We start from the raw sequence: 26,398 nt of genomic DNA on the forward strand, positions 1-26,398 counted from the left end.
TTAAATCTAACTGGTATCTGCTTGGGCAGTATGGCTTGTCTTCAGTGGAAGGTTTAGCTGAAGTTTGGATGAAATTTTAATACAATGTTTGCTTTCTTAAGAGTTAGTAATTATAGAACTGTTTGATTTGTGGACTTTTATTCCTTTCATAATGAAGTGTGGGAATTCATAGAGAATATTGTTGGTGGTGCTACCACCCATTCAGGTTAATTAAGAACTGCACTTCTGCAATTCATAATCCAGCGAGGAATATTGAGATATTTTCAATGCATCCAATTTCTTTACCAGGGGCTGCTCAGGCCATAAAGAAAACAAGAATATCATTGTTGAACTGATGAGGCTGTGACACAAATCAAACTTGGAGAAGATGACAGGCAGGTAAGTCTTGGATTTTTATCCTTGAATAGCTTGCTAGAGCCATATGATTCTAGAGACCTCCTTTAGGAAAATTCTGTAAAATTAAAACAAAATAGAATTAAAGTGAAATATGTTAAAATAATCAGCAGAGCTTGATGTCTGAATTGCCACTTTTTTAGGCTTGCAAAGCTTAACTATGTCTTTCTAATGCCTTGAGCTATGTAATTTACCTGGAAATCCATTGCTTTAATGACCAGTAGCTGATGAAGGGAACCCAGATTCATACTAACCTGCAAAGTCCCTAGTTTCATTCAGGTGCCTAATAGGTATTTTAGCACATATAAATGTGTAGACATTTTTATTAACCATTACATACTTCTGTGAGGAAGCAAATATGTAGTAATAGAGCATGTTTGTCAGTTGCAGTTAATTATGCTGTGCAGCCTTGGGCTGAGAAGACCCTCTGAGCCAGATCCTGTGCCACTGTTCCAACAGGCCTTTCCAAAAGACTCTCAAATAGGCTCAGCTGTGCACTGTATTTATTTCTCCTTCTTAAATTTAGGAATTAAAATCTTGCTGTTCTATTTTTAATATCGTAGTATTGCATTGCCCTTGACAGATGTGAGCACCTTGCTGTAGTATAGATGGCTCCGTTCTTGTCCCTGTCATTTAAATCTTGCCTTGAATTCCTTAGTTGTTTTCCCATTAGATTGATGAGGATTCTTTTCAGGACCAACAAGAAACAGAAAGAGTGCCACAGTCAGTATGAACTGCTTGAGGTTCTTTGCTGGCTGCCTGGGCTTAGATCTTGTATCAGACAACTATCTTCCTACTTACGGAGGTTCTCTTATTTTATTATGCTTTATTGAGAACCAAGCTGTTGTAATGCAGGTGGAGGAGGGCTTTTTGCCCTGATGCAGTATTTGCCACATGGAATTCCTATCCATTTGTGTGTGTGCAGAGGTCAGGCAGTCCCAGTATATCCACAGCAGAGCACCAGGATTCTCACTCTTAAATGAATCTTTGTTTTTGTCTTGGTTAATGGATTGTCATGGAAGCTAGCAGAGCCCTTTTGCAGGCCCCAGTTGTGCACAAGACAGTGACTCACATGAAGGCCAAGACATCGCAAAAAAACAAACCAATATTTCCTATTATCTTAACAACTGCCATCCAGAAGACATAGTCCTTTGACGTAGTGACACAGTTTGTGTGACTTCCTGAAGTGATTCCTACCCACTCCTTTCCAGAGCTCTCAGTTCTTGCAGACTTCCAGCCAGAAAGCATGCCCTTACTTGACAAGAACAGTGACATCAGGTGGCAGTAAGACCTTGGAGACAGAGCAATACTCATTTCCTTCCACACTTTTTCCTTCTTTTTTAATTTAATTTAATTTAATATAGCGTAGGTGTTACTATAATGAACATAAAGAATGAATGTAAACAGTTGATTTTCCACTGGGTAGTTTACTGAAATAGAGGGCACAAAGCTATAGATAACGGACCCAAACTAGTCCAGAATCAATCAGGACATCTGATATCCCACTACTGTTCTCTGTCTCATGGTGTCAATATTATTTGGATTGTCCTAGTCTCCTCTTACCCTGGATAATGGCGATACATTTCTACAAACAATATCACACCATTCATTTTCTTGTCTCAATCCAAGGCATTAAATAATGTTTGAGATTTTGCTATTAATATGGCAAGATACAAGGAGATTGTAGCAGAGACCAGCAACCTCTTCTGCTTTGCAGCATAAAATATATGTGCAAATTGGTAAGCAAGCAGTTTACTATATGCCCTGAGCTGCCACATTCATTTTAGGGAAGTTAGGGAAATTAATCTCACAAAGAAAGGCGTATGTGGAATTGGGTCACAGCACTTCACATATTCAATCTTGTGTAAGATAAGAAGTGATCAATCCCTATAAAATCTTTGTAAAGTAAATAAGGTTTATTATTTGTAGCAGTAAAGAAGTTCAAAGACTGATAGAATCATAGAATGATTAATGTTGGAAAAGACTCCTGGGATCATCATGTCCAGACATTAACCTTACTCTACAATGTTCACCCCTAAACCATATTCCTAAGCGCCACATCTAAATGACCTTTAACCACATCCAGACTCAACCATCTCCATGGACAGCCTACTCCAATGTCTGACTACTCTGTGAAAAAAAATGTCCTAAATTCCTGTCCAGTCTAAACCTACCCTGTTGTAGTTTGAGGCCATTCCGTCTTGCTTTATTGCTAGTTACCAATGTCTCTACAACGTCATTTCAGGTAGTTGTATAGAGTGATGAGGTCTGCCCTTAGCTTCCTCTTCTTCAGACCAAACAGCCTCAGCTCCTTCCTAAGATTTATTCTTCAATCCCTTCAGTAGCTTTGTTGCCCTCCTCTGCACTCGCTCCAGCACCTTGATATCTTGTGTTGAGGCACCCAAAACAGGACACAATACCAGAGGTGTGGCCTCACCAGCACCGAGTACTAAGGAACAATCACCTCCCTAATCCTGCTGGACACACTATTTCTCATAGAAGCCAGAATGCAATTGGCTTTCGTGGCCACCAGGGCTCACTGCTTGCTCCCCGGGTCCCTTTCACCCGGGCAGCTTTCCAGCCACACTCCCCCAACCCTGTAGCATTGCATAGGATTGTTGTGGCCCAAGTGCAGGACCTGGCATTTGGCCTTGTCGAAGCTCATACTGTTGATATTGGTCCATCAATTCAATCTATCCAAGCCTCTCTGTAGAACCTCCCTACTCTTGTGCATATCAACACTCCCACCTAACTTGGTGTCATCTGCAAACTTACTGCTGGTATACACTCTGTGCCCTTATCAAGATCATCAATAAAGATGTTAAACAGAAGTGGTCCAAACACTGAACCCTGAAGAACACCAGTTGTGACTGGCCACCAGTTATCATTTATCTTTTCAAAGCAGTGCAGTACCATAAAATATATTTAAACCTCTGTTGTTTTCAGTTATTTGCATATCTAAAACACTGCTTTGAGTTGTTATATCTTCCTAGAATTTAATGGTTTATGAAATACTTGCAATGTACTGAAATTGATTCTCAAAGCCAGTAAAGAAGAAAAGAGCATGGCACAATGTGGAAATGTGGCCTTATACATGTAGATATGTATATATAGTCTAATAGGCAATTATTGAACCCATTAAGATATTCTTAATGAAGATAGAAAGATCACAAAGGCCATCTGGCAAAGTGAATGGATACCTGGCAGTCCTCATACTCTTACCATTTCCTGATGATGAGACAGCAAAGTCAGTGAAAAGTCAGTGAAATGTGCTTTCAGTTATAGTCTGCTTCAACTTCGTTTGCATAGAATGGAAGCAAAGGCATTTGAAAATGACCCTTTGCAGAAAGTGAAGTCAGATTTAATGAGAATATTTGGAGTATGTGCAACAGTCCATAATGCATATTATTCTAATCCCTGTCACTCTGAAAGAAAGAAGTCTTCTCTCTCCTCTCTCACCAGCAGTTTCTGCTCATCCTCTCACAGTGTTCAGGCTTTTTGTATTATGACAGTTAATACTTCATTTTTCTTCTTAAACTAAACCTTGATTTAGTATACATCACTGATGCTCTCCTGGGCTCAAAACATTTTCTCACTGATGTTTGCCAGCAAAAGTTATGGCTCTTCTAGATATTTTGCAATGTTTGAGGCTACTCTACTGTATTATTTATCAAGATAATCCTTGCATGGATTGAGAGCAGCATTTCGTGCTTCATCTGGTAGTAATTCTACAGAATATCTTGTGGTCTTTCAGCCGAAGGCAGTGCTGGGAGAGGAACCTCTTCTGTATGTAGCAGCTCCTGGATCAATGTGAAATCTATGTTGCTCTTTGAGCTTTGCTTGTTTTAAGATTTTGTGCTCTAGAAGAACTGTTCCTGATTAATTTTGCAGATTTTTTTATACTTTAGACTGAGCAAAGTTCTGCTGACAGAAAAGGTAGCAGAGAGCTTTAGTATTCCTCATGCATTGTCTAAAGGCCCATCACAATCACCTGCGGAGAATTTTGCTTAACTAACTGTCTGCCTCGACTGAAGTTTTGCAGTGTCATGTCTTCAGAATTGGCTTTTCTTTTTGCCAAAATGCACGGTGTAGCTGAGTATTTCCAGACCTGCTTCGGTGGTAGTGCAGCATTTACGGGTCACAGATGTGCTGAGCATCTTCCTTTACTTGCCAAGGGTAACAGTGACATCCTGTGGCAAATTTCATAGAGGACTCGCACCGAACTTCCAGTGCCGATTACTGTCGAATTCACCTCTGAGTTTCTTACACCGTGTGGGAATGTCCCCTCTACACGTAGGAGGGCTTCATCAGATTGTCATTTATCTCTCACTAGATGTTTCCGTTACTGGATACGTGTCTTAAGAGCACTCTGATTCTAAGATACAGAGAACACTCTCTTACTCTGCTAAGTACTTGAGAAGCAGAGCAGGAAACTGACACTGAGAAAAGCAGGAAAGTTTGCATTTCAGTTTAAACTGATGTTTGGTTTGACGGGATCTCTGCAGGTCAGTTTTCAGAATGAGTTTCCCCTTTGTAAAATCAAGCTTTCATAGACCACAGCCTCTATAATGCTGTCCTCCTGCCTTCACAGTTTCTGAGAGGATTTTGCCACTCAACTTTTAGAAGACTGAAAAATAAAAATGCTTTAATTCTCCCTTGAGTATCTCAGCTGTTACTTCAGAGATTATGAGCACTCCCTGGCGCACTATGCAGACATGACATTGTTGACCTATTTTGTGCAGAAAAAATGGAAATGAAGTCCCAAACCACTAAAAGGAAAGTAACCAAAGGGAAAATAATAAAATAATTTATTTTGTCCACTTTTTCAAGCAGAGTAAAATGCAGCAGGCAAGTAGGAGGCCCAAACTGTGACAAGCCAGTTAACGTGCCTATTCTTGTGCAGTCTGTGTTTTGTTTCAAATATATTACAGTTTGTAACTTCCAGCTCTTCCTAAAATCTTTGTACCTGTCCTGTGCTTCATCAGCCAGTGGTTACTCTTCCTTGGCTTTACCCATGCAGCTACCATTCCAGTCCTCTACTCTTCTTCATTATTACTTTTGTCCCTTCTCATCTTTCCTTGTTTTTTCTGCAGAGCCCACTTGGTCTTCAGTGTGGCTTCCTTTCACAATTGAGCAGCTCAAGAGCTCAGTGAAAAGGATGCACAATGGGCAGGCTGTGTGTGGCTGTGTCCATGTGTGGATCTAGGCCTAGCTCACCAGGTTCGCCTCTCTCTTCCCAGCACGCAAATCCATGTAATCTGTGCCTCCCTCCACATAGCACTTTATTATACGGAAACCTGTAACAGTTTGGAGGCACTGTTTGACAGCTGGCTGCATTTCAATATGGCTTCATTTATGTTTTTATTGTTTTACTGTAGCTGAACTGTAGGAAAAAATATTTTTCAAACCAGCAAAAGTGAAATTGGATAAGGATTTTATATCTGGAAGAACCACAGAAGATTTTTGCAAGAGAAACATTTTATTAAGGTCCATATAAATTGTTTCTATGATTCCTTGTATGCTCTTCATATCACACCAGATTTACTCAAGTACAGATTTCCAATTACAGAAGGAAAAAAAAGTTTTTGTTCTCTTTTCTGCTTCTTTCTTTGTTCTTCTCTTTTTTTCTTCTTCTTTTTTTTTTTTTAAATTAAACACCAGTGATGGCTTTTTCATTGCACATAGCTAAATATTTTAGAATAGATAAAAATACGAACATGAAGAAAGAGTGGATTTTAAAGAGAATTCTTAAGAAATATCTGCAAGCATTTCATTGTCCCCCCTTAATGAACAGGGCTTTCCCCTTAGCTGCCGTTGTAAAAATATTTCATAGCACACGGACAACACATACCAAGAATAACAGAGGCAGGTTTGTTACCACAGAGCACTGGGAGCCAGAGCTGCAAAACTTCATCTATCTCTGATTTTTTTCTCTTCAGCTTCATTACTTTCAACTATATAGCCAATGAATATAAACTTAGGTGTCAGTCCTGTACAGTTGTATGCATTTTCTTCATTCCTAAACACTAAGACTCTCCTACTCAGGTTAACTTTTGGAGTAATTTCTGTTGGTTGGTTGGTTTTGGTGTAATTATGGTGACTCTGTGAATCACACCTTGCATGAAAATGATGAGAAACTTGCCAGTGATTTTCCAAATGTGGTTTCACAATACTGGCCAAAAGAAAGGGACATTAAAGACAGTGCAGAGACATCCTATCAATTTATGCTTACAGTAGTGCCTGGATAAATTAATAGTGGGTTTGTATATGAATTACTGTTAACAGTATAAGTTAATAGAATACTGAGTGAAGTATTTTATTCTTCATGAATGAATGAAGAATATCATGCAAGAATAACATGAGGAGCAATATCAAGCTATGAGTGAAGATATAAAATCGACATACATGTATCTTCCTGCACAGATTACTGTGCCATATGGCTGCTGATTTCCATTATGTAACACATTCAGGGAATGGAAATAAGCACCATGAAAATTTGGAAATCCTGTGAATGCAATTAGCAGTTTGAATCTACTAAATTATTAAAGTCTACTTACATTTGAAGAGTTGTTCAATTAAAAATTAAATTGCATTTAATTTTACATTACATTACATTCTCCAGACTATGTTAGATTATTACCTTCTCTTTTGTCTTCAAAGTTTTTACTAATATAATGAAACAAGTCACAGGAACACATGCCCAGTTATAAAATGCTCTATATACATCTTTTACCTTGTCTCAGCTCTTCTTGGTTGTTAATTTTAGAAGGTCACAATACTTAAGACCACATGAGTTTAGTTTCTTACGTTGTTCATGGACCATCTTAGTCTACAACTACATCATATAACATTACTTAGTCTGCTCACACACACACACACAGAGTAGATATTTGCAGAACTAAACAAAGTTTTTTCTGACAGTATCTAGGTTTTGAAAATTGGTCATTTTAGTGTTAATTCTGTCTCCCCCAGTAAGTCAAAAGTAGAGAAAGTCACTGTAAAAGTGTTCATGGTCGTGACTTCAATTAAGTATACCATGTCAAGGTGGAGAACCTCATCAAACTCATAGTAAACAAATTATATTAACTTGTTTGGGTTTTTTATTTGGTTTTAAGTTTGTTTTGATGGGGAAAAAAAAGAGGTGGGGGGTGGGGGAGTGAGGGGTGCAGTGTATATATAGTATAAAAATGTATACCTGTTTGTTCAAGCCTGCAAAACTGGGGAGCACTGGAATGCTTCTAGCTAATTAGGTGCCAGCTTCACCAATATATTACTCCAGTTTTACACTATGCATAATCTCCTGAGAGCTACTAGAATAGTGCAGTGGCAAATCAGCACCTCGGCTCTATGAGCTTGTTGTCAGCTGATCTATGAAGAGCTTGCATTTACCACTTGCAGTGAACATACAGACCTGTGCAACACCAGCATGTCATTTGGTACATGCATTTAGCTTGAATCACAGACTGGAACAAGATTATAGGCTGCCTGTTTAGCCAAACAAACATTAATCTCTCAGACAAAATCTTGCACTCATGGTACAGCCTCTCCCCATGCTGAAACCTCCTGCTTCATTTGGTGGATCTGCTTCTGTAGTTCATCTTTGTCCAGCTTCATTTTCGCTTCTAGAACTTGTCGTAGAGACCCAATGCTCTCATAGATAGCTGCAAATCCTAATTGCAGATGAGAATGAAATTAGTTTATAATCAAAAGCAAGCATATTACACAATTACTATCAGAATGTGCTTCCTGCCATGAGATGTTGCTTTACAATAGGAAGACAACAAAAGTTCTGAAGAAACATGGGACTGTAATTACATGTTGGTCACAGTCAAGCTACATCTAGATATGCACTTCTAAGTTAAAGAGCACTTCTCAGTTAAAGAGATGACACCTCTTGTACTGAATTTCACACAGTGAAAATCCTTTTTAATGGCATAGGTGCAGCCAGTATACCTGACTCAAAAGTCTTTAACCTACTTCAATACAAGCAAAGACATTTTGCCTATCATAGGTCAATCACTGTTACCACAATTCAGAATAAAGAACTTGATAGCCGTGGTCTTACCAGCATTAACTTCAGCTTTCATTTCTTTTATGTCTTCATTTATCTCGTTTTGAAGTTTGCCAATGAGAATATTTATTTTTTCTTCAGACAGTTTTGCTTCATGAGCTTCCATAGTTATCTTCTGCATTTCTTCAATTTTGTCAATTTTCTCTGCCATTTGGTTGAATCTCATCTCTATAGCTCTCTCACTCATTTCCTGGACCCGTGAAAAAGAATTGTAATTGTTTACTCTGTCTAGGAAATTACAATGGTCTTTTCCAAATGTGCAATAGGTATTAATTCATCATCCTTTATGTGGAATTCAAAGGCGTAAAGAATTATGATTTTTTATTGAACAGTTTAACTGACTTGGTTATTTTGGGCTAAAATACTGATTTAATTAGAAATGATAAGGTTTATTTGAAGACTTTCAGGCTGTGGAGATATTTGACATCAGTGAAAAGAAACTCTAGTGTTGAGGAGGTCTGACAATCTCACTCTAGTGTCTGCTTTCAAATACTTTCAGAGAAGTATTACAAGGACGTTTTAATGAAACTTACAGTGCTTTCTTTAAAAGTCAGTGAGAGTTGGTCAATTTTTTGCACAAGCTCTTTTTCAGTCTTTTCATGTTCTTGTTCCAACCAGCTACGTGCAGACAAAATCTGGCTGTTGAGTTCCTCAGTAGCATTTTTTAATCTAAGAGCATAATAGAAATTAGCAGATAGAAGAGAGCAGCACTTTCGGTCATTCAGCAGTAGCTTTTTTATGAACATGCTCATAAAAAATTAATGTTCTTTTAATACATTCTTGTCACCATATTAAGTCGGATCCTTGAACTCTAAGGCTACTGAACTGGCTAAGGTCACAGTGCTCTAGAAAAGGTGAAAAAAAACAATCAAACATTTATACAAAACATCACAATGTTTTAAGGCATAGTATATGGAAATTCTTTGCAGCATTGAAAACAGAATATGGTCATCCTTTCAGATCATGATCTTCACATTTATAGGTCTTAAATCCAAACAAAGTTTTGGTAAATATTTTAGTAGCAATTTTGGTTCACGTATCCTCACTTACATTGCCCAGACCCACCTCATGTTTACACCAACCAGTTGTGTCAGTCAAACTATTTCTTTAGACAGTCTCTTTCTGAGTGAAAATTTGAAATCTAGATCTGTTCTTTCTTCTAGTTTGCAAATAGTTTTACTGATGTAACTAATGGAATTGCATGAAAGTGGCAATAAGCAGTAAGAATGTCAATGGCTTACTGAGTGAAATGCCTAGAGGGGAGTTCATATCTGAATTCACTATATCCCTGTATAGTGTCTAATCACAGTACAGTAGCTTAGCATTAATACTTTAGGTATTTGAGTTGTATGCTCATGCTTTAAATTGGCTCAAAATAGTAAGCCTTTGTGAGTGCTGTTCCTCACTTCCTGGTCATTTGAGTTGAGCTTTTTGCCCTGTACTTGACAGCCACCTCCAGCATTTGCTTCTTTGTATGATTCTTGCAAAAAGGTACCAGGCCACTCTAAGAAAAATCCTGAGTTGTGTTCTTTAACATAAGTTCTGCCAGAATATTTACAAGGGACTTAATGGGCTTTTCAGAATTGCTTAACCATATTAAGGGTGGAATTCTTGTTGAAAGCAAGTCCCACTTGACATACCATTGTATAATATCTGTTAAACACACGTATTTAAACAAGTAAATGCTTTTGTAGACCTGAAGGTGGTAACAGTCTAACTTTCCTAACTGGAAAATAGAGGCCCTGTCTTGCAAGGCCTGTGGCAGCAAAGTTTCTCAGGCACTCACTTAATATCCAGAAGATGGAGCTGTTGGTTACTCTCTTTGTAGGCAATCTTCAGCTTTGCTTCTTGTTGCATTATTGATTGCTCTAATCTGCTCAGAAGATGGGAAATCTGAAACAAAATTCAGAATTTACTATTTTTTCAACAATATTTCATCACAGTCTTATTTGGGATGTTTCAATAACAACAGAGTAGATCTTAAGAGCTACTTTTGCCAACATTCCAAAAATGAGTGAATTTTCCAATTTTACTTTGGTATGAAAAATATACTGTCTCACAAGAGGAATGTATCAGCTGTTATATTTGGGCCACAAATAATTTGAACAGTTTTGCCTGGAAAGCATCTGCCCGTTTCCCTGCTTGAGACAGCTGAGTTTACACAATCCATAGTCTCCATGTTGCACGTGAGCAGAATAAGCAAATGGCAAAGCACTCCACCAGTACTGAGTGATGCTCTTCATCACTTCATGTATAATGGCTATTGCAGTAGTAAAAATTCTAGATTTAACTAGGTGTAGGTCATTACTAACAGAAAGTATTTCTCACCAAAGCTATCATCCCAATTTTACAAAATATGTTTATGGCAATAAGCTCCTAGCATGCTGGCATAGTAATACACTATAATGAGCCTTCTGAGAAAGGAGAAATGGTTTTGAACCATTTACTGTTGCAAAATGGAGTATTTCTGTTGCCCAAGAGAATGAAAAGGCCTTGAGATGGAGATAGGAAGAATCCTTTTCATTAATGTTGTAAGTGTCAGCTTGTATCTAGTGTTCACTTGCATTCTCATAGCAAATAGAAGAGAAATGTGACAGACAAATTAATGGATTCACAAAACCTAATCTCAGTTATGTTTTGCAGACCTTCAAAAATTATGTTCAAATACATATAAAATTATCCTTGGAAGGTCAAAGCATGCAGGCAGAGACACTGATGCTTTCATTGCTGTGGTAGCTTTGTAGAACATCCATCTCAAGTTCACATTACAACCTTAAAAGGCCCTTGAGGCCAGTAATCCCTGTCTTGATCATTCCTGGAATTCATTCAGATGCCCTTTCTACACAGCATGGTAAAGGCAGAAAATTAAGGACCTTTTAGTTATACCAGTACAATAATGCAGCTAGGTACTAATAATCTAATAAAGAGTGTGAAGAGCTCCATCTCTCTATTTGTACATCTGTCATTTCCCAGGATAATAATTAACAGTAATGAAGTCTGTATGAATTAGACAGCAATTCTTACCCATACATGGATCACTTTGGTCTAAATACCATACCTGTATTTCTGCTTCTTTGATTTTAGATTCTAAAATCAGCTTAGAGGTGTGCTGGTCTTTACTTAGGCTCTGAAGTCTTTCATACGTAATTTTATGCTCTGCAGAGAGTCTGGCTAACCCAGCATCACACCTGTTGGAATAAATAAATACATACCAAAAGCAACAGCTGAGTAGTATATAAGGTCCAGAATTTTTAAATTATCCATTTTAGAGTGGGCATTTCTGTGAAACTGCTGTCTATCTAGGAAAACAAGTCTTATGAGACTGTAAAAATGGTGATACAGTGTTCAGCAAACTGCTCCCAAATGGGACTAGAAGTCACATAGTCTGCCACACACATACATGTCTCCTTGGCACTGACATAATATGTGTAGAATGTGGTGTTGTCAGTCAGGAAGATCACATCAGAAATGCAGAATTTCAATACCTTTTTGTTTTTGTCATACTCCAAAAGATATCTGTTAAGGAGTGAATGATTTCACCCACATGATTAGCAGCCTACATTTGTGGACCATTTTTACGCTATTGTAGCTGTATCCCTCTGAGATTTACATTCTTGTTTGTATTTATGAAATAGCAGTATACAACCAATATGTGTTGTAAACAACATGGAGTAAATTTTACTGTATTTAGGTAAACCTAAATGTAGGTTTTATTTAGGTAAAACTGTTATTGAAAGCAATGACAATTCGTCTCAAAAAACACTAGGAATGCAGTCGCAGAACATAATACCATTGCTTCCTTTCTTCACATCTGAACATTTCTTGATGCTGTATCATTTTCAGTGTAAATGTTTTATAGAGTATGTGCATTTTCTACCACATTTCAAAAACACAATGGTCAGGTGGATTTCACCTGCAGTAATGCAATAAAGATAGTAACTGAGCTGTAAAAGTAGAAGTACTGTAATTTCAGGAGTAAAACCTCTGTGAAGTATGTGTTGTGCGTTTTTTTGCTAAGGGAACTGTGTAATCAGCAATGTTACCAAATCTGATCTGTGAAACTGATGGAGGACAGCAGTTACAACCTAAGGGAGAAAAATGAAATAAAATGGAACATGCTAAGGCATGTTAAGTCACTACCTAATCCAATTATACATTTCAACTTCTTTTTAGTCACATTTCAGTTGGAAGCCTTTCATTTAAACATGAATTTTTGTCACCTCGGTTACAGTAGCTACCTTTATCATTAAACATGAAAGGAAAGTAACAGCTAAAATGATAAATGGAGCATCTGCTTGGTATAATGGCAGTGTTTAAATAAGAAAGTAATCAGTAATTCAAAACAACACATAGAAATTATAAAACTTGCGCAAGTTCATGTATAACTTAGAAGCTGAGCATTGTGAGACCAATTAGTAACATCTGTAGGAGGACCACATTTGAATGACATTTGTAGATTTTAGAATCAGGTGGTTTCTTTAGAAAGACAGGAGAAGCCAAATCTCTCTGTGTTATTAAAATCAGAGCAAATCAGACGAATGAAATCATCTTTCATCCACTCACCTAAACCCTGTGGTCTCAAAAAAAAGCCAGTTTTGCTTCTCTGAGGCATGACAGAAAATACAAAAAAGCAACAGCACTGAAACTGCTATAGCGAATGTAAACAGCAGGCAGCTGTAATAGGTTTCAAGGGAAATTAGTGTTTTGAGTTTAATCACAGTGCATCTCTCTTCATTGTGGAGCTTGGTCAGGTGACCAGGGAAGGCATAGAGCTGCATGGCACATTAAAATGGAAAATAAAATTCTGACTATGGTAAATTAGTATCAGTCTGATGTATATTCATTAGCTTATTTTGTTATTCTACAGGAATTGGCAGCCTTTTAATTGAAGTTGGAACAAAGTTTAAATCCCATTGTCTGTAGTTATAGAATTTTTATTTGCTATGTTCATTCTCTTTTTATAAAAAAAATAACAACATTCCATATATCAAAGTGATGAAAGAGAAGCCTCTGTGCTCTGTATATTGTACAGACTTACAAACACCTGATTAGTTATGACCTGGAAGAAAACATTAGTGTGGTGCACAGAAAGAAATGAGATTATTATATCAATTTTGTGGGTATACATTTTGAGTTAAAACCATAATACAACTTCAGTCCGTGCTTCCGCTAGGTTTCAACTAGAGGGGAGGCAATAGTAAGATGAATGTATGGAAAAACCTGGCCTTTTCAACACTTCTAATTCAGGTTTCTGAATTCAGGTCAGAAGGAAATCAGCAGTCTAAACAAGAGAGCACCTTATAGTTTGAAATTTTCCCCTGTTTAAAAAAGAAACAAAAAACCCAAAAAGGATAAAATAAGACACTCTGCAACCCTGACTGAATTTCCCATACCTCTGAAAACTTTGATACTTCTTTATTTTTATAGATTCATGTCAAAATAACCACAAAGTTCTTAAAGTAGACCTAAATGTTTCTGAATGCTGGATTTAAGTTCCTGTCTATATAAATGAAGCCAATGGACTAGGCATATAAAGCCAAAAGCTGCCCAAACCTTGAAAGTTGTTCTCATCTTAAAAGCACCAGGAAGGAAATGAGAACTAGATTAAGATTTCTAGTAAGAATACTAGAGCTGTATATAAAACCATTTTGTACAAAGGAATGCACAATAAGTAATAATTCTTTGGACTCGTGTCTGAAATACTGAAACTGGCTGTACAAGCAACCCAGTGTAGTTTTTCATGTGTATTTACACACATGCACTGTAGATGTGCTACAATATTGTTTGAGTTACTGTGGTTCAGTTTTGGAAGACATTTCCTTCAAACTTTTGAATGCCAAGTGTTTATTTCTATGAAAGCAGTAAATCCTAGAATCATCTCAGTTGGAAAAGACTTTCCAGAGCATCAAGTCTAACCATTATCTAAATCTACAAAGTTAGATTTATGAATAAATGAAGAATAAATGGGGAGATTTCATAGTATTATACTGAATTTCAGAACACAATTCTAGAAAACCAGTAGTGTTTCATATAAACAGTGAAATTATCAAGCAACTGCCTGCCAATTCACAGTAAGCAAAAGCAGTAGTTATTTTTTGGGCATGCTGAAGTTGTTTTTGTTGTCTTTGACCACTAAGAAATCAGAACACGTGGTTGTTCTATTCAGTATCACCAGGGACTAGATAAAGCCAAGAACTACACCAATACTCTGCAACAGGATGCTGTATAAATATGCTATCATAGTACATACAGATTGTTAATGTTCCCATTTTATTGTAACAGGAGGTGTTTCAATTAAAATACTAGTATCTTAATGAAAAGCAAGTAGCTGCAGAACAAGTATGAAAAGCAAGTTGATGCATTCAGGGAATCCACTGGGTGAGAACAGCAGAGGCGGTAGATTGTGAACAGCCTGTATCAGGGAGCCCCTGTCAGTCTCATTGTGTGCATCTCCTACGCAGCCAGTAGCCAAAGTGCAGCAGATTCATTGTATGTACGGAGTTCAGAAATGCCATGCATCCCAGATGCATCAGACTCATTTTCTGTGCCGTGTAGGAAAAATCTGCCTACATATAATGAGTCCAAGGTGTCTGAAATGAATCAGATCTATAATGTATATATATAAAAAAAGTCTATATATGCAAAGTAGGCCAAGTTTGAACATGCACAGTTGACATTTCTCTGGATGTTTCAGCTATCGGGAAGCTTCTAGAGGCAGCTACTGCTATGGCACTCACCAGGCTGCTGGTCAGACACTTTGCAGACAAATGGTTATAGTCAGCAAATTATTCTGTAAATAAATGATAAGGCACTACTCATGAGTTTTATGATCTAATATCTCTAGAAATAGAATTGGTAAATAAATCTGGCTTATATAAAATTGCCAACACCAAGGATGGGGCACTGAAGTAATGGATCCATCAGCATCTGTTTAATTTTCTGCTGAACGTGCTACTGAATTCAGTAGAGGTAATGCGTTTCTTAAAGGTAGTAATGGTGCTGATTCTTAGGAAAACGTACAGCATCATTGGTGCTGTAATTGATCCTTTACAAATTCATCAATAAATTACACTTAAGAAATGGCCCAGAGACATGAGCTGTAATGTGTATTTGGTCTTTGGCCAAAATCCTGATGGTGAAATGAATACAGGACCAAAAGGACAGACATGGGCACAGCAATATATTAACTGATTTGCACTGATTGTCAAACTACACACTTTTAGCCTAGAGAAATCTGATGCACTTGGAGTTGAATTAGCCTACTGTGAGTACAGTGTGAGCCATACATAGTACCTTGACTGTGGCTGTGGCTGGGAGCTAATGCACAGTAGGTTTGTAATCCACAGTAACTTGACCATGTTTATAAGATTTCACTCTTTGAACTCATCTGAAAGCTAGGATATAAAACTTGGACTAAATGTGAAAGTAACATTACAGTAGGTGAGGTATGCTCATTTTATATACAGAATGCTGTCTAGGGTAACCAGAAAGTGTTTATCCCAGGGACTGTTTCTGATAAGTATCTATATAGTATCAGCAGCATAGCAAATGGTCACTTTGACCGTGGTCTCCAGATACTACTATAATCATTCTTCACAGGAACATTAATTTTCAGAGTAGAATGTGTCTGTAAATAAAGCCAAATGCCTTTCTCCCATGGAAGACTGCTTTAATGATTTCTGATAAAGGAAAGCTTATTTTCTTCCTCATTCAGGGAAATTTTTCATGTAGAGAACATAATGCTGAATAGAAGCTAACAGTTAGAAGATAGTAAACTGGTTCTTTTTTGGCAATGAATGCAAATATCTAACATTCATTGCACAGTCTGACATAAGGCAGGGTGGTATAATCTCACATAGCTATCAGATAAACTGCAACCCAGACACAGTACAAGGGCATTGGCCTAGGTATGAAATCCTAGCACAGACTATGATAGTCCTCCACTGATCTCCATAAAGGGCCCTGCTGTGAAGCTCACGATAGCATCTGTCTATTCACTTGAATTCTGTTATCAAAAGCAAAGACATTTTGCTTGACAAAGTGTCAGTAACTATGTCGCTCCAAAAAGGGATGCCTCTCAGGATGTAGAATGATCTCAGAGTTGACTTTATATATAAAGAAGCAGGAAGATCTAGGCATGTGCATTTGTCAGGGATTTCTCAGTGAGATAGATACATATGTGTGTGTGTATATGTGTATGTGTGTGTATGTATATATATATAATTATTTTTTTCCTATACACTTTCTGATTTGGCAATTTTGTCTAGTTTGTTCCTGCTTACTACAGAACAGTGCATAGCTTTAGAAAGGTTTGGCTTTTTTTTTTCCTAAGGAATGCTTTACCAATGAAAGTTGCACTGTGAACATCAAACAAATCATTTATGTGAAAACTTTAGTTCAAGGAAAAAATCCCTGATTATGTCTGTAGGCTGTCGAAAGTTATCACTAGATTATCACTACAAAGAAGAGTGATGTCCATTGCATGCAAGATGAAGCATAGCAGGTTCCACAGGAATATGAAGAAAAACTTTTTCACTGTAAGGGTGACAAAACACTGGAATGGACTGTCCAGAGAGTATGTCTCCTTTTCTGGAGACATTCAAAACCCACCTGGATGTGTTTCTGTGTGACCTACTCTAGGTGATCCTGATCTGATAGGGAGGTTGTACTAGATGATCTTACAAAGTGACTTCCAACCCCTAACATATGTTTCTGTGAAGACAACAGGTCAAATTTAGGACAAGTGTATCTTCACCAAAGTTACTAGCTGAGGTACATTAGGCCAGATTAGCTTCTTTTAATATAGCTGTACCTGTTGTCTGTCTTCATTCAGGCAAATGTTGTACTGGGATTTGTAAATTTGAAATTGATGAAGTCTGCATAGTGGTGCCATTGTAATCTGGAGTTTCAAGTACCTTACAAAACCTCTCTGCACCTTATGTGTTAGGTAACCTATATAGTTATTAATAGGGCTAACCAATAACTGAATGCATAGTATGCAAAAAATGTGGATCTATTCTGGTCTTTACAAGACAGATTGTTCCATCCTGCCCTTATAATATTGCTAATCAATTTCTGTCAAAGATGTACTAGTCTATCCATAGTGCTTTTTAAAGCTGAATGCAGTCCAAATTCCTAAGGAATTTGAAGTAATTTCTTAAAAACTAATTTCAAGAATTAAGGATGATGCTGTTAAGTTTAATATGTAACACTGGAATGCAAATGATTATTTTTTGTTTTCTTGAAAACACTGAGCAAAATTATCATGAGAATTTTGCCCAAGTCAAATTCAGGCCATTATCATTCATACTTCAAGATTTAAACAACCTTAGCTAGTCTTCTAAACATACTTCCATGTTGACTTTTACCTTGCCACTCTTCCTCGAAGATCTCCTAAACCAGAAAGCTGCCGCATTTCCAGACTCTTCAGGGTAGAATTTGTTCCATAGCTGAGATTGTCTCTGACACGTATTTGTTCCTGCAGCATCTACAAAGCATTCATATGCAAATATAAACTCAATATGTCACATTTACTGTACAAGTAAAATATCACTCATTATTTCTCAGTATTTCACTAGCATCAGATACCATTTTATTACTACTTTATTGAAAGCTTTGTCTTGCCTCCTCGTACTAAATGAGATACCTTTTAGGTAATTTGTTATTTCTTAGTATCCAGTCTGCATATAAATGCCATAATATGTATAAGGTATGACTTGACAGTGGAATGGAGACTTAAATGTTAATTTTTACCCTTTTGTTTTCCTCACACACACCCCTGTTGCTCATTGCAGCAGAGGTCAGACATGAAGTCATGTGTCTGCCTATGATTAGGTCATAAAAATGAGTAGTTGGGCTTGGCTACTTGATGTCAGTGAGTCGGAAGTGAAAGAAAGTTTATTGTAGAGCCAAGGCATTTCCTAGTGTTTATGCAGCACAGCCTTTGGACTGAAGCTGAGCTGGATATTAATGTCAAAATCATTCTCTCAGGGTTTCCAGTGCAGCTTTTGAAAGCAAGATTATTAGTACCACAAAGGCTTCTGTGTTTATATGGTAATATCCTGTGCTATTTTCATAGCCACTGTAATTTGCAAACAGTTTTTCAAGTTATAAAAACAATTTATAAGCTTACAGGATCTTCAGACCTTGTCTGACCTTTACTTAGCCTGTAGTAAACTTTCTTACTAGATTAGAAGGGAGTAAGTAGCTGAGATGGCATTAGTCCTGTGAAAAATTCTTAACGTACCTCAATGTCCCGATTAAGCTGCCTCACTATTGCCGTTATGTTTCGGATATGTTCTTCCAAGAGTTGCCTAGCCAACCGGTCACCCCCCCCTTTGTTCTGCATTCTGTGCAGAGTAGAAACAATGTCCTCCTTAATACGAAAAGCATGTTCCACAAGGGCTGCCGTTGTTCTCTCATGGCTTAGGATTCTGTCTTCCAGCTGATCTACCAGGCTTGCTGATGCCAGTGGGACCGCTGTCAGTGCCTGGCTATGCAGTGGTATGTTTCGAACCCGTCTAGTGAAGAACAATAGCCAGATGTTGTTATGTTCCCACACAAAATTCTGCAGTGTCTTTCCACTGGAGACAGTGAGATACTTAGTAGTGGTACTGGGGAGAAGCACCAAAATACTCACATGGAGAGGGCCTGCTGTTACAAATAAGTGGGTGCTATGTTGGCCACTGTGTGCATCTTGTACAAAGGCAGGTCAGGCTCTTTTTCCTACTCTTTAAGGATGCTTCCAAAAGCATAGGATCTTAAGGACATTAACGTTATAAAGGTAGTTACAACTCAGAATCATAATTTGATTAAGGATCCAAAATCAAAATCCTCTTACTGGGCTTCAAAACAAATGCTATTTATAGTCTTTACAGTTTTCAGGCTTAATCGAAGCAGTAACTGTAGAAGTTGGATACTGCAAATTAAATTAATCCAGACCAAGATTAATAAGAAGTAGCTGGAGTCCATTCCTTTCTTCTGTATCTATAGCTAGCCTGTAATACCATGCAGAAGCTTGATGATCCCTCATGAGCAAGACAGCAGCTTACATAGGTGTAGAAACTGAGGAGAGACCAAAATTATGACAAGCTTCTCATAGTCTATGAAGTCAGATTTTCCCCAAAAGAGCTTACATTTGTGTACCCTGAATAATTGTCTAGATTTTCCAAGAGAAATCTGCACTGCATGACTTCCATGGAAAGCAGTGGAGCTCATGGGTGCTCAAAGTAAAACCAAGGAGGCTGTGCATGCATGCAATCTTTCCCTGCTGCTGTATTCTGTAAACAGAATTTTCAGACACGTAAATGGAAGACAGAAGTTCAACCCCATTTTAAAGAGGAGATCTTTCTCTTGGAACTCTGTTATTTACTGTACATTCTCCATTTTGTCTCCTGTGAATGAACCAAATTAAGTTTCTTTTCACCGTGGTGACATTGATAGAAATGTATGAGGACTCCACCAAGGCCTTTTGGGTCTGAGTTTTCTCATTTATTTCACACTATCTGGCTCACATATAGTATTCTTGGCTTTCTCAGGTTACAGTTTAAGCTACACAACTTATTTGCAAATGGGCTGAGTAAAAGCTGAGTAAAGAGTGGTGATCTGGGCCATGGTTTGAATGAGTCTAGGGTATTTCACTTTGCATGACAATGCCAAAGCCCCACGTTGCAGCATTAGTCTGTATAGGGCATTGAGAGACACATAATACTCTGCAATACGAAGATTTCATTTTTTACATTCCAAACTGTACCTTTCAGAAGGGGCAAGAGTTGGGAAGATTGGGCTTCGCTGGGCCATTTTCTGGTCAATAATTTATGTCTGTTGAAAAAGTACACATTGAATTATTTAATAGTTTATATCTGGCACTGAAATTACTTAATGCTTCTTCTTTAAGTGGTTCTTTAAGTAAAGTTTAAGATTACATTGACAGTTCTGATCTTGGAGTTCAAATATTGCTTATGGAATAATTGCAAATAAAAATGAATACAAAAGAATGAAAACTGAAAACTACTAAAAAGCTCTTTATAGCGAAAATGATACTCTTGAAAAAAGCAAGGTCGAGAGCCTTGAAACTGAAATCTGCTGTTGACCCACAGAACTGGTTTGACAGGACAGAGGCAAACAAACTTCTTGTGTCTGATCTACCAGTCTCAGACATCATCAATCAGTGAATAAAAAAGGAAGATCTACAGGATTAAGAAAGTATTGGCTAGAGAATAAAACTATTTCATGGTAGCAGATTGTTAAGAATAAGGTGTTTTTAAGTTAAAAGCATTGGCAGTCAGAAACCTAAACAAAATGTGTTAGACATCAGCATAGTTTAGCAAAACTGAGTCATTTATTGATTTGTCTTCAAATCTAAGTGACTACACTCTATGTTGTAAGTAAATTAATTTGTGATAAGAATATAGCTTCTGTTTGAAATTTTCAGACATAACCAGCCAGATGGTGGCAGATGTTGCAGCAGGGCAGGTCTGTTAAATAGCTTCAGAAAGACATTTTAGATATCTTTCTTACTGTGAGACCAGTGCCTGACTTGGTGGCTTTGTCTGCTGACAGAAATTAAATTAATGAAAAAGATCATAGCCCCTGTCAAATCAAACTGTTCCATCCCATATAAAACAAAAAAGCATTTTCAACTATAAAGATAATGAGCATGGCCTGAGTCTGAATTCCCTGGAAACCTAAAATTCTCTCTGAAAACTAAAGACAGATGTATGAAAAGAATTTTGTAATTGCTGATGAAATCTGGTGCAATATGCTGTACAGAAAGAAAGAGGAAAAATAAGGTTATTGAAACAAAATAGTCAAATATCGATTCAAAGAAGCAAAAGATCTTCTCTGAGATCTCAAAATGCAATGCATGTTTGTGTTTTACAAAAGTATGAAAGCACTGCCCACAAGCAGAGAGCAAACACTGTCACAGTATGTGTGTTCTGTGATAGCACAGTGCTTCAGAAACTACACATTGGAAAAAAAGAAGTTTTAAGAGAAGCTCTGAGTTGCTGAGCAGCAATGACACTAGACTGGAATTCAGAAGGTCTAATTTTAATTCCTTGCTCGAGCTCTGATCCTGATGACTTTGGACAAGTTATCTCCATGTCTAATGACTCAAACTCCATCTATGGAAGACCAAGATAATGATACCTACCTCCTTGTTTAAGTTCTTACATGCATGTAAGTAATAAAGTGCGGTATAAGAGCTGGGTATCATTATGATGACTTTGCATTCGAAGTCCTGCACAGACACTGAATGTCCACCCCTGCAGTCTGTTCCTCACACTCGTTGTTTCCCTGTTGTTTTTTTTTTTAAACAATGCCAACACTCTGCAGGGCATCCCTCCCAGCCATCTCACCAGCTCAAACAGTAACTGGGCACCTAGTTATTAGTATATCTAAGCTCATTTAGTTCTCTGAGCCATAACATGTGTTTTAATAATCTTAATGCAGTGAAGCATTTAAACACAGTTTAGCTATACAGACAGGAGTAGCCCACTGATTTAAGAAGAGTTATGCATAACACAGCAGCAAAGCACTGTGTGCCTCTTAGAAAAATGAAGAGCAAATGTTAAAGTCTGTACCTCTAGCAGAATCATAGCAAAACACACCTTATGAAAACCAGCTCTCCCCCCCTCAAAAAAAAATCCTCAACTCGAGTGTTTTAATCTTATGGCCTTTGGTTCCATTTATTATTGACTGAAAACTATGTTTGCAGCAGAGTAAGCATAAGATTACTTCAAGTTTTTACCTTTTTTGTCAGACTACCATTAGATATGCAGCTAAATACAAATGTCTGGAGAAATTGTGCACATGAAAAAGTTACAGAGATTTATTTCTCATTCATTATTGCTGGCTTCAGCACACCACTCGGTGCACAGTGAAGTATCATCAGTTATCTGATTTCTTGATCTGGTCCAAGAGCCAGAAAGGATGTGTTAAAATCTTGTTCAGCAGTTTTACAAAACTTTCCTGCAGTTTGGAGCTGTCTGCAGTAAACAATAACAGATTGGTGTCAGAACTACTGATAGATTCCCTCTCTGTGAGAGTGTGTAATACTGATTTAGACTAATAAACATTTAAAAAAACATTCTGATGCCTAGATTCAGAGAAGTGTAATTTCACGTAGCTCCAATTTTAATGGCAATACACTGGGATTAACTTAGATACCATTTGAAATGATACTTAATTGAGGTGTTTTTTTAGAAATTATGTTGCCTCCTGATCAATACTGCCACAACAATTTAAATCATGATATAGTCATCCAGTATAGTTTGGTTGATTGATTTAGTTTACTGAATATTCCAAGTATACCTGTCACACAGAGGAGATGAAGGCTTTTCTGAGTTGTAAATGGTATACTTGATAGCCAAAAATAACAGTTCACTTGATATGTAAGGCAGCTTTTCCATAGAAACATGGGGTACTTTATCATTTCTTGAAGTCACTGGTGGCAGCTACGTAAAAGCTTGGAAAGAAAAATGAGACATAGGACATGTTGAAGATACACTTGTAGCAACCCAGAGTTCATTCCTTGCTATTTGCGCTGCGGCATCCCTTCCCCGCTTCAGCATGCTGCCTTGCATGTTTACTTTCTGTAGGTTTTCCATTTCTCCTGTTTTGAAGGATAATCACCTCCGCAGTGTTCAGCTCTCCATCTTCGATTATAACCTATGTCTAACAGCTGCTGTAATATCTGTGCATCTTGGAGCGCTTTTCACATTCATTCTCACAATATGCCTGTGGGGTATGAAAGCATTATTATCCCTGAAAATAACATTTTCCTTGTGTTTCTGGTGGGGAAGTGAAGCACGGGGAAGGCTATGTGACTTGCTACAAGTCACACGGGAATTAAAGCAGACTGAAATACCTGCCTAGGCAAACACTTTAATCACTCTTTTCTTCTTAAAATAGAAACCGCTTCGGTTGTTGTGCAGGGAGCATATGACACCACCAGCCCAGGAGCCGAAAGCTCCCGGTGCTGCTCTTAGGCACTCTGGGGCAGCGTTACGGAGTAAGTTAAAAAGTCCATGTTGTTGCTCGGCAAAAAGAGAGGTCAAAACCCGACCGTGTCAGTGAGCCACAACAAACCCTTGCTAAAACCTCTCTGCGCTGCTGTGACACTCCTCGAACGCCTGTGCGGTGGGGTGCAGGGGGCGGCTCTCTGCCACGGGGAGGTGAAGCCGTGCCGGCCTGATTTTGAGCCCGGGCCAAGGGTCCTCCTGAGGAACAGGTCCGATGGCTCCGATGTCTGGTGCAGCTGCGCAGCGTTTAGATGCGAGCCGGGGTCCGAGCCTGTGCTGTGCCGTGCCGTGCCATGCGGGGGCACCGGCTCCGCCTGCGCCCTGCCTCGCCCGCGGCCTCGCCACGCAGGCAGGGTCGGGACCCCGAGGGACCGTAGCGCTACGCGCTGGAGGGTTCATCGGTACATGGGGGGGTGGTGGTGGAGACGCTATACCACGTCTGACAGGACACCACATCGCGGACACTGCTCTACGGCCATGCAACACGGTGGGACGTAGCTGGGACGGGCGGTGCGGAGGGCGCAGGGCGCTGTGCTCACTCACCAGTGCTGGCTCAGGGCAGGACCGGGCCACCCTCTTTCCCCCGCATCCCGCCGGACGGCCGAGCCCCGCTCTTCACCGCCACAGCGGCCACCGCTACAGCGCCCGTCTGCGAAGCGTTGTGGCTGCCTCTACGCAGCCCGAGCGTCCGTCCGTCTGTCTGCCCACCTGCGACGTGACGGCCAGCCCGGCTGCGCGGAGCGGAGCGGAGCGGGGCACTGCGGGAGAGGGTGCGGAGCAAAACGAGGCGGCCGCCGCAGGCCGGGCTGCGGGAGCCGTTGCCAGGACGCCGTCACCATAGGAACACGCTTGGTAGGGGGCATCGCGGCGGCGGCGGCAGAGATTTGCTGGGGGGGGAGGGATATTCCAACCGCCCGGACAAACTCGGTTTAACTATCGCTTCCTCACGGATACCTTACAGCAGTGCCCGCATCTCGGAGGTGTAGAATGGATGGACCCCGCAAAGAACAGCTGCGTTTCCTGGGCGTGGGGGATGTGCGGAGCTCGGGGCTATGCCTGCGGCTGCCGCGCCAGCAAATGTCAGTCTCCAGGGAGAAAGTTTGGTGTTGGTGAAACGGCAGTTACTCTGAATTTCTAAAGGTGCTAAAGACTGAAAGTGTGGGTTTTTCCAGAGCATAAAACGAATCCGGGAAGAACACAAGACTGTTAAAATCAATTGTGAACAGTACTTTTGTTTGTAAGATTTCTGGGTTATATTTTTAAACAAGACCTAACATGTAGCTTCAGTAAAACTTCATACGTCACAGAAAAGATGATCTGTCTGTTTGCACAGCAGAAGCATGTGAGCTAAGAGAAAGCAGTACTGGAATAACAAAGTCCATGCAGGGTGTGTCTACCTTCACTTTTGTTTCCTGGTTGTGTCATTCTTTGGACTTCATTGCAACCACCTTGGGTAAACAACCAGTAAGATCAGAAAGAAATTTACTGCATCAGTTCACACTGAAATAGTAGATTGTCTCTGATTTTGGTTAAAATACATGCAACATCCTATATTGTATAGGCCAGCCACTGCAGAACTGGGAGCTGCCAAGGATAAAATGTTACAGTGTGCGCGTGGTATCGTAAAAAGGAGGGCGGGATCTGAATCCACACTCTGACTGACCTATATACTTTAAAGTAATACCCACATCAAAGGATAAGACCAGAAACAAAACATGTTGTAGGTACTTTGAAAGTGCTTCAGGTGGGGTGATTGATAAGGCCAAATGCAGTAATTCAGGGGTTTATTCAAACTCTTCTTGAGTACCTTCAAGGATGGAGACTGCCCAGCCTCTATGGGCAGTCTGCACCCATGGCTGATTAGCCATGGTGGGAAAAACATTTTCCTTATACCTAGTCTGAACCTCTCTCGATTGCATTTTTGTTGTTGTCTTCCCACCACACACTACTGTGAAGAGTTGGGCTTTGCCATCTTGGTGACTTCATCTTAGGTACTAGGGACTCCTGAAAGGTCCCCCAGAGTCTGTTTTCATCAGGGGCCTGGGCCTTTAGGCTGGAAAGGACCTCAGAAGGGATTGTGGTTCAACTCCCTGCTCAAAGAAGGGCTAACGTTGATGTTAGATCAGGTTGCTCATCATAACATAAAGTTTTAATCTTAAAAGCTTCCTCACTTTGAGGAAGAAAAAAATACAATGCTTGTACTTTGCTAAAGTGAACCTACACAGCTTAGCTGAAGTTAGCTGCAGGAAAGCAGGAGGCAAATCTTCTCAGTTACCAAATCCTCGTGGACTTCTTCCAGCTTTATACTAGCCTTGCAAATAACATCATTATTCATACAGTTTGGTTTACAGTTGGAGAAAAAATCAGCAACATGAATTCTGAGTGTCTGTATGTCTGAGGCTTTTCTTAGACAGATACAGGATAAAGGAGCCACAAGGTATTTTTCCTCAAAAAAACAAACCGAGAGCTGTTGACTTTATTACTGTACTTTTTACTCTAATGGTATTCTAGATGGACTTGTCAAACATACTAATAAGCAAAATCTATAAATAGATATGCTTATGTAAGGCCAACAAAAGAGAGGAAAGAAGGAAAGAATTGTGCTAGATACAGGGAAATAGAGTGAGAGAAAGCTGAAATTATTATGCTGCTTTCTAGCATAGAAATCTGCCCTAATCATTGAAATTATTTAATCACATTTTAGGTCATAAACTTCTGCCTTTGTTTTATTTGTGCTGTTTTCTTGCTGCATGTTACAAGAAGAAATTGCTGATTGCATTTTTATGTTCTGTAAGTAGAATTCTACATTCTACAAGTGTAATTGAAGGCAGAACGTAGCCATCTGCATTTTAGCAGAAAACATTAAGATTATAAAGTATCTGTTTATTCTTGGGCAAGCAGATACAGCCAA

At 38.9% G+C, this 26,398-nt stretch overlaps 1 protein-coding gene and 1 long non-coding RNA gene across 3 annotated transcripts; one reads left to right on the top strand and one right to left on the bottom strand.

Annotated features, from left to right (window-relative positions):
- Positions 1 to 5,853: 5,853 nt before the first annotated feature.
- On the bottom strand, positions 5,854 to 24,272 carry FAM81A (family with sequence similarity 81 member A). 2 transcript variants are annotated; one of them, XM_064157514.1, is made up of 9 exons: positions 24,031 to 24,272; positions 20,217 to 20,284; positions 18,711 to 18,984; positions 17,833 to 17,951; positions 11,523 to 11,652; positions 10,251 to 10,357; positions 8,998 to 9,133; positions 8,459 to 8,654; positions 5,854 to 8,063 (listed from the first exon to the last, which is right to left on the bottom strand). In XM_064157514.1, exons 2-9 carry the CDS (start codon positions 20,261 to 20,263, stop codon positions 7,924 to 7,926), a joined length of 1,149 nt encoding a protein of 382 aa, XP_064013584.1. In that variant the 5' UTR covers positions 20,264 to 20,284; positions 24,031 to 24,272; the 3' UTR covers positions 5,854 to 7,923. The 2 variants fall into 2 exon arrangements, with proteins under 2 accessions (XP_064013584.1, XP_064013583.1); XM_064157513.1 differs by lacking the exon at positions 24,031 to 24,272 and adding an exon at positions 22,778 to 22,867.
- LOC135182914 (uncharacterized) lies at positions 24,250 to 24,798 on the top strand. Its single transcript, XR_010305349.1, has 2 exons — positions 24,250 to 24,339; positions 24,449 to 24,798. It is a non-coding gene; the product is annotated as an uncharacterized LOC135182914 (long non-coding RNA).
- The last annotated feature ends 1,600 nt before the right edge of the window (positions 24,799 to 26,398 follow it).

The sequence above is a fragment of the Pogoniulus pusillus genome, chromosome 17, assembly GCF_015220805.1.
Source record: "Pogoniulus pusillus isolate bPogPus1 chromosome 17, bPogPus1.pri, whole genome shotgun sequence".
NCBI classification, from domain to species: Eukaryota; Metazoa; Chordata; class Aves; order Piciformes; family Lybiidae; genus Pogoniulus; species Pogoniulus pusillus.

What these genes read in the sequence shown, in the direction of transcription:
- FAM81A (XM_064157514.1), bottom strand. Translation starts at nt 20,263, where the DNA reads ATGGCCCAGCGAAGCCCAATCTTCCCAACTCTTGCCCCTTCTGAAAG. An exon ending in TCAAAGAAGCAGAAATACAG is followed by an intron (nt 10,358 to 11,522) that starts GTATGGTATTTA and finishes ATTTTGTTTCAG; the next exon opens with ATTTCCCATCTTCTGAGCAG. An exon ending in TGACTTTTAAAGAAAGCACT is followed by an intron (nt 8,655 to 8,997) that starts GTAAGTTTCATT and finishes TCACGGGTCCAG; the next exon opens with GAAATGAGTGAGAGAGCTAT.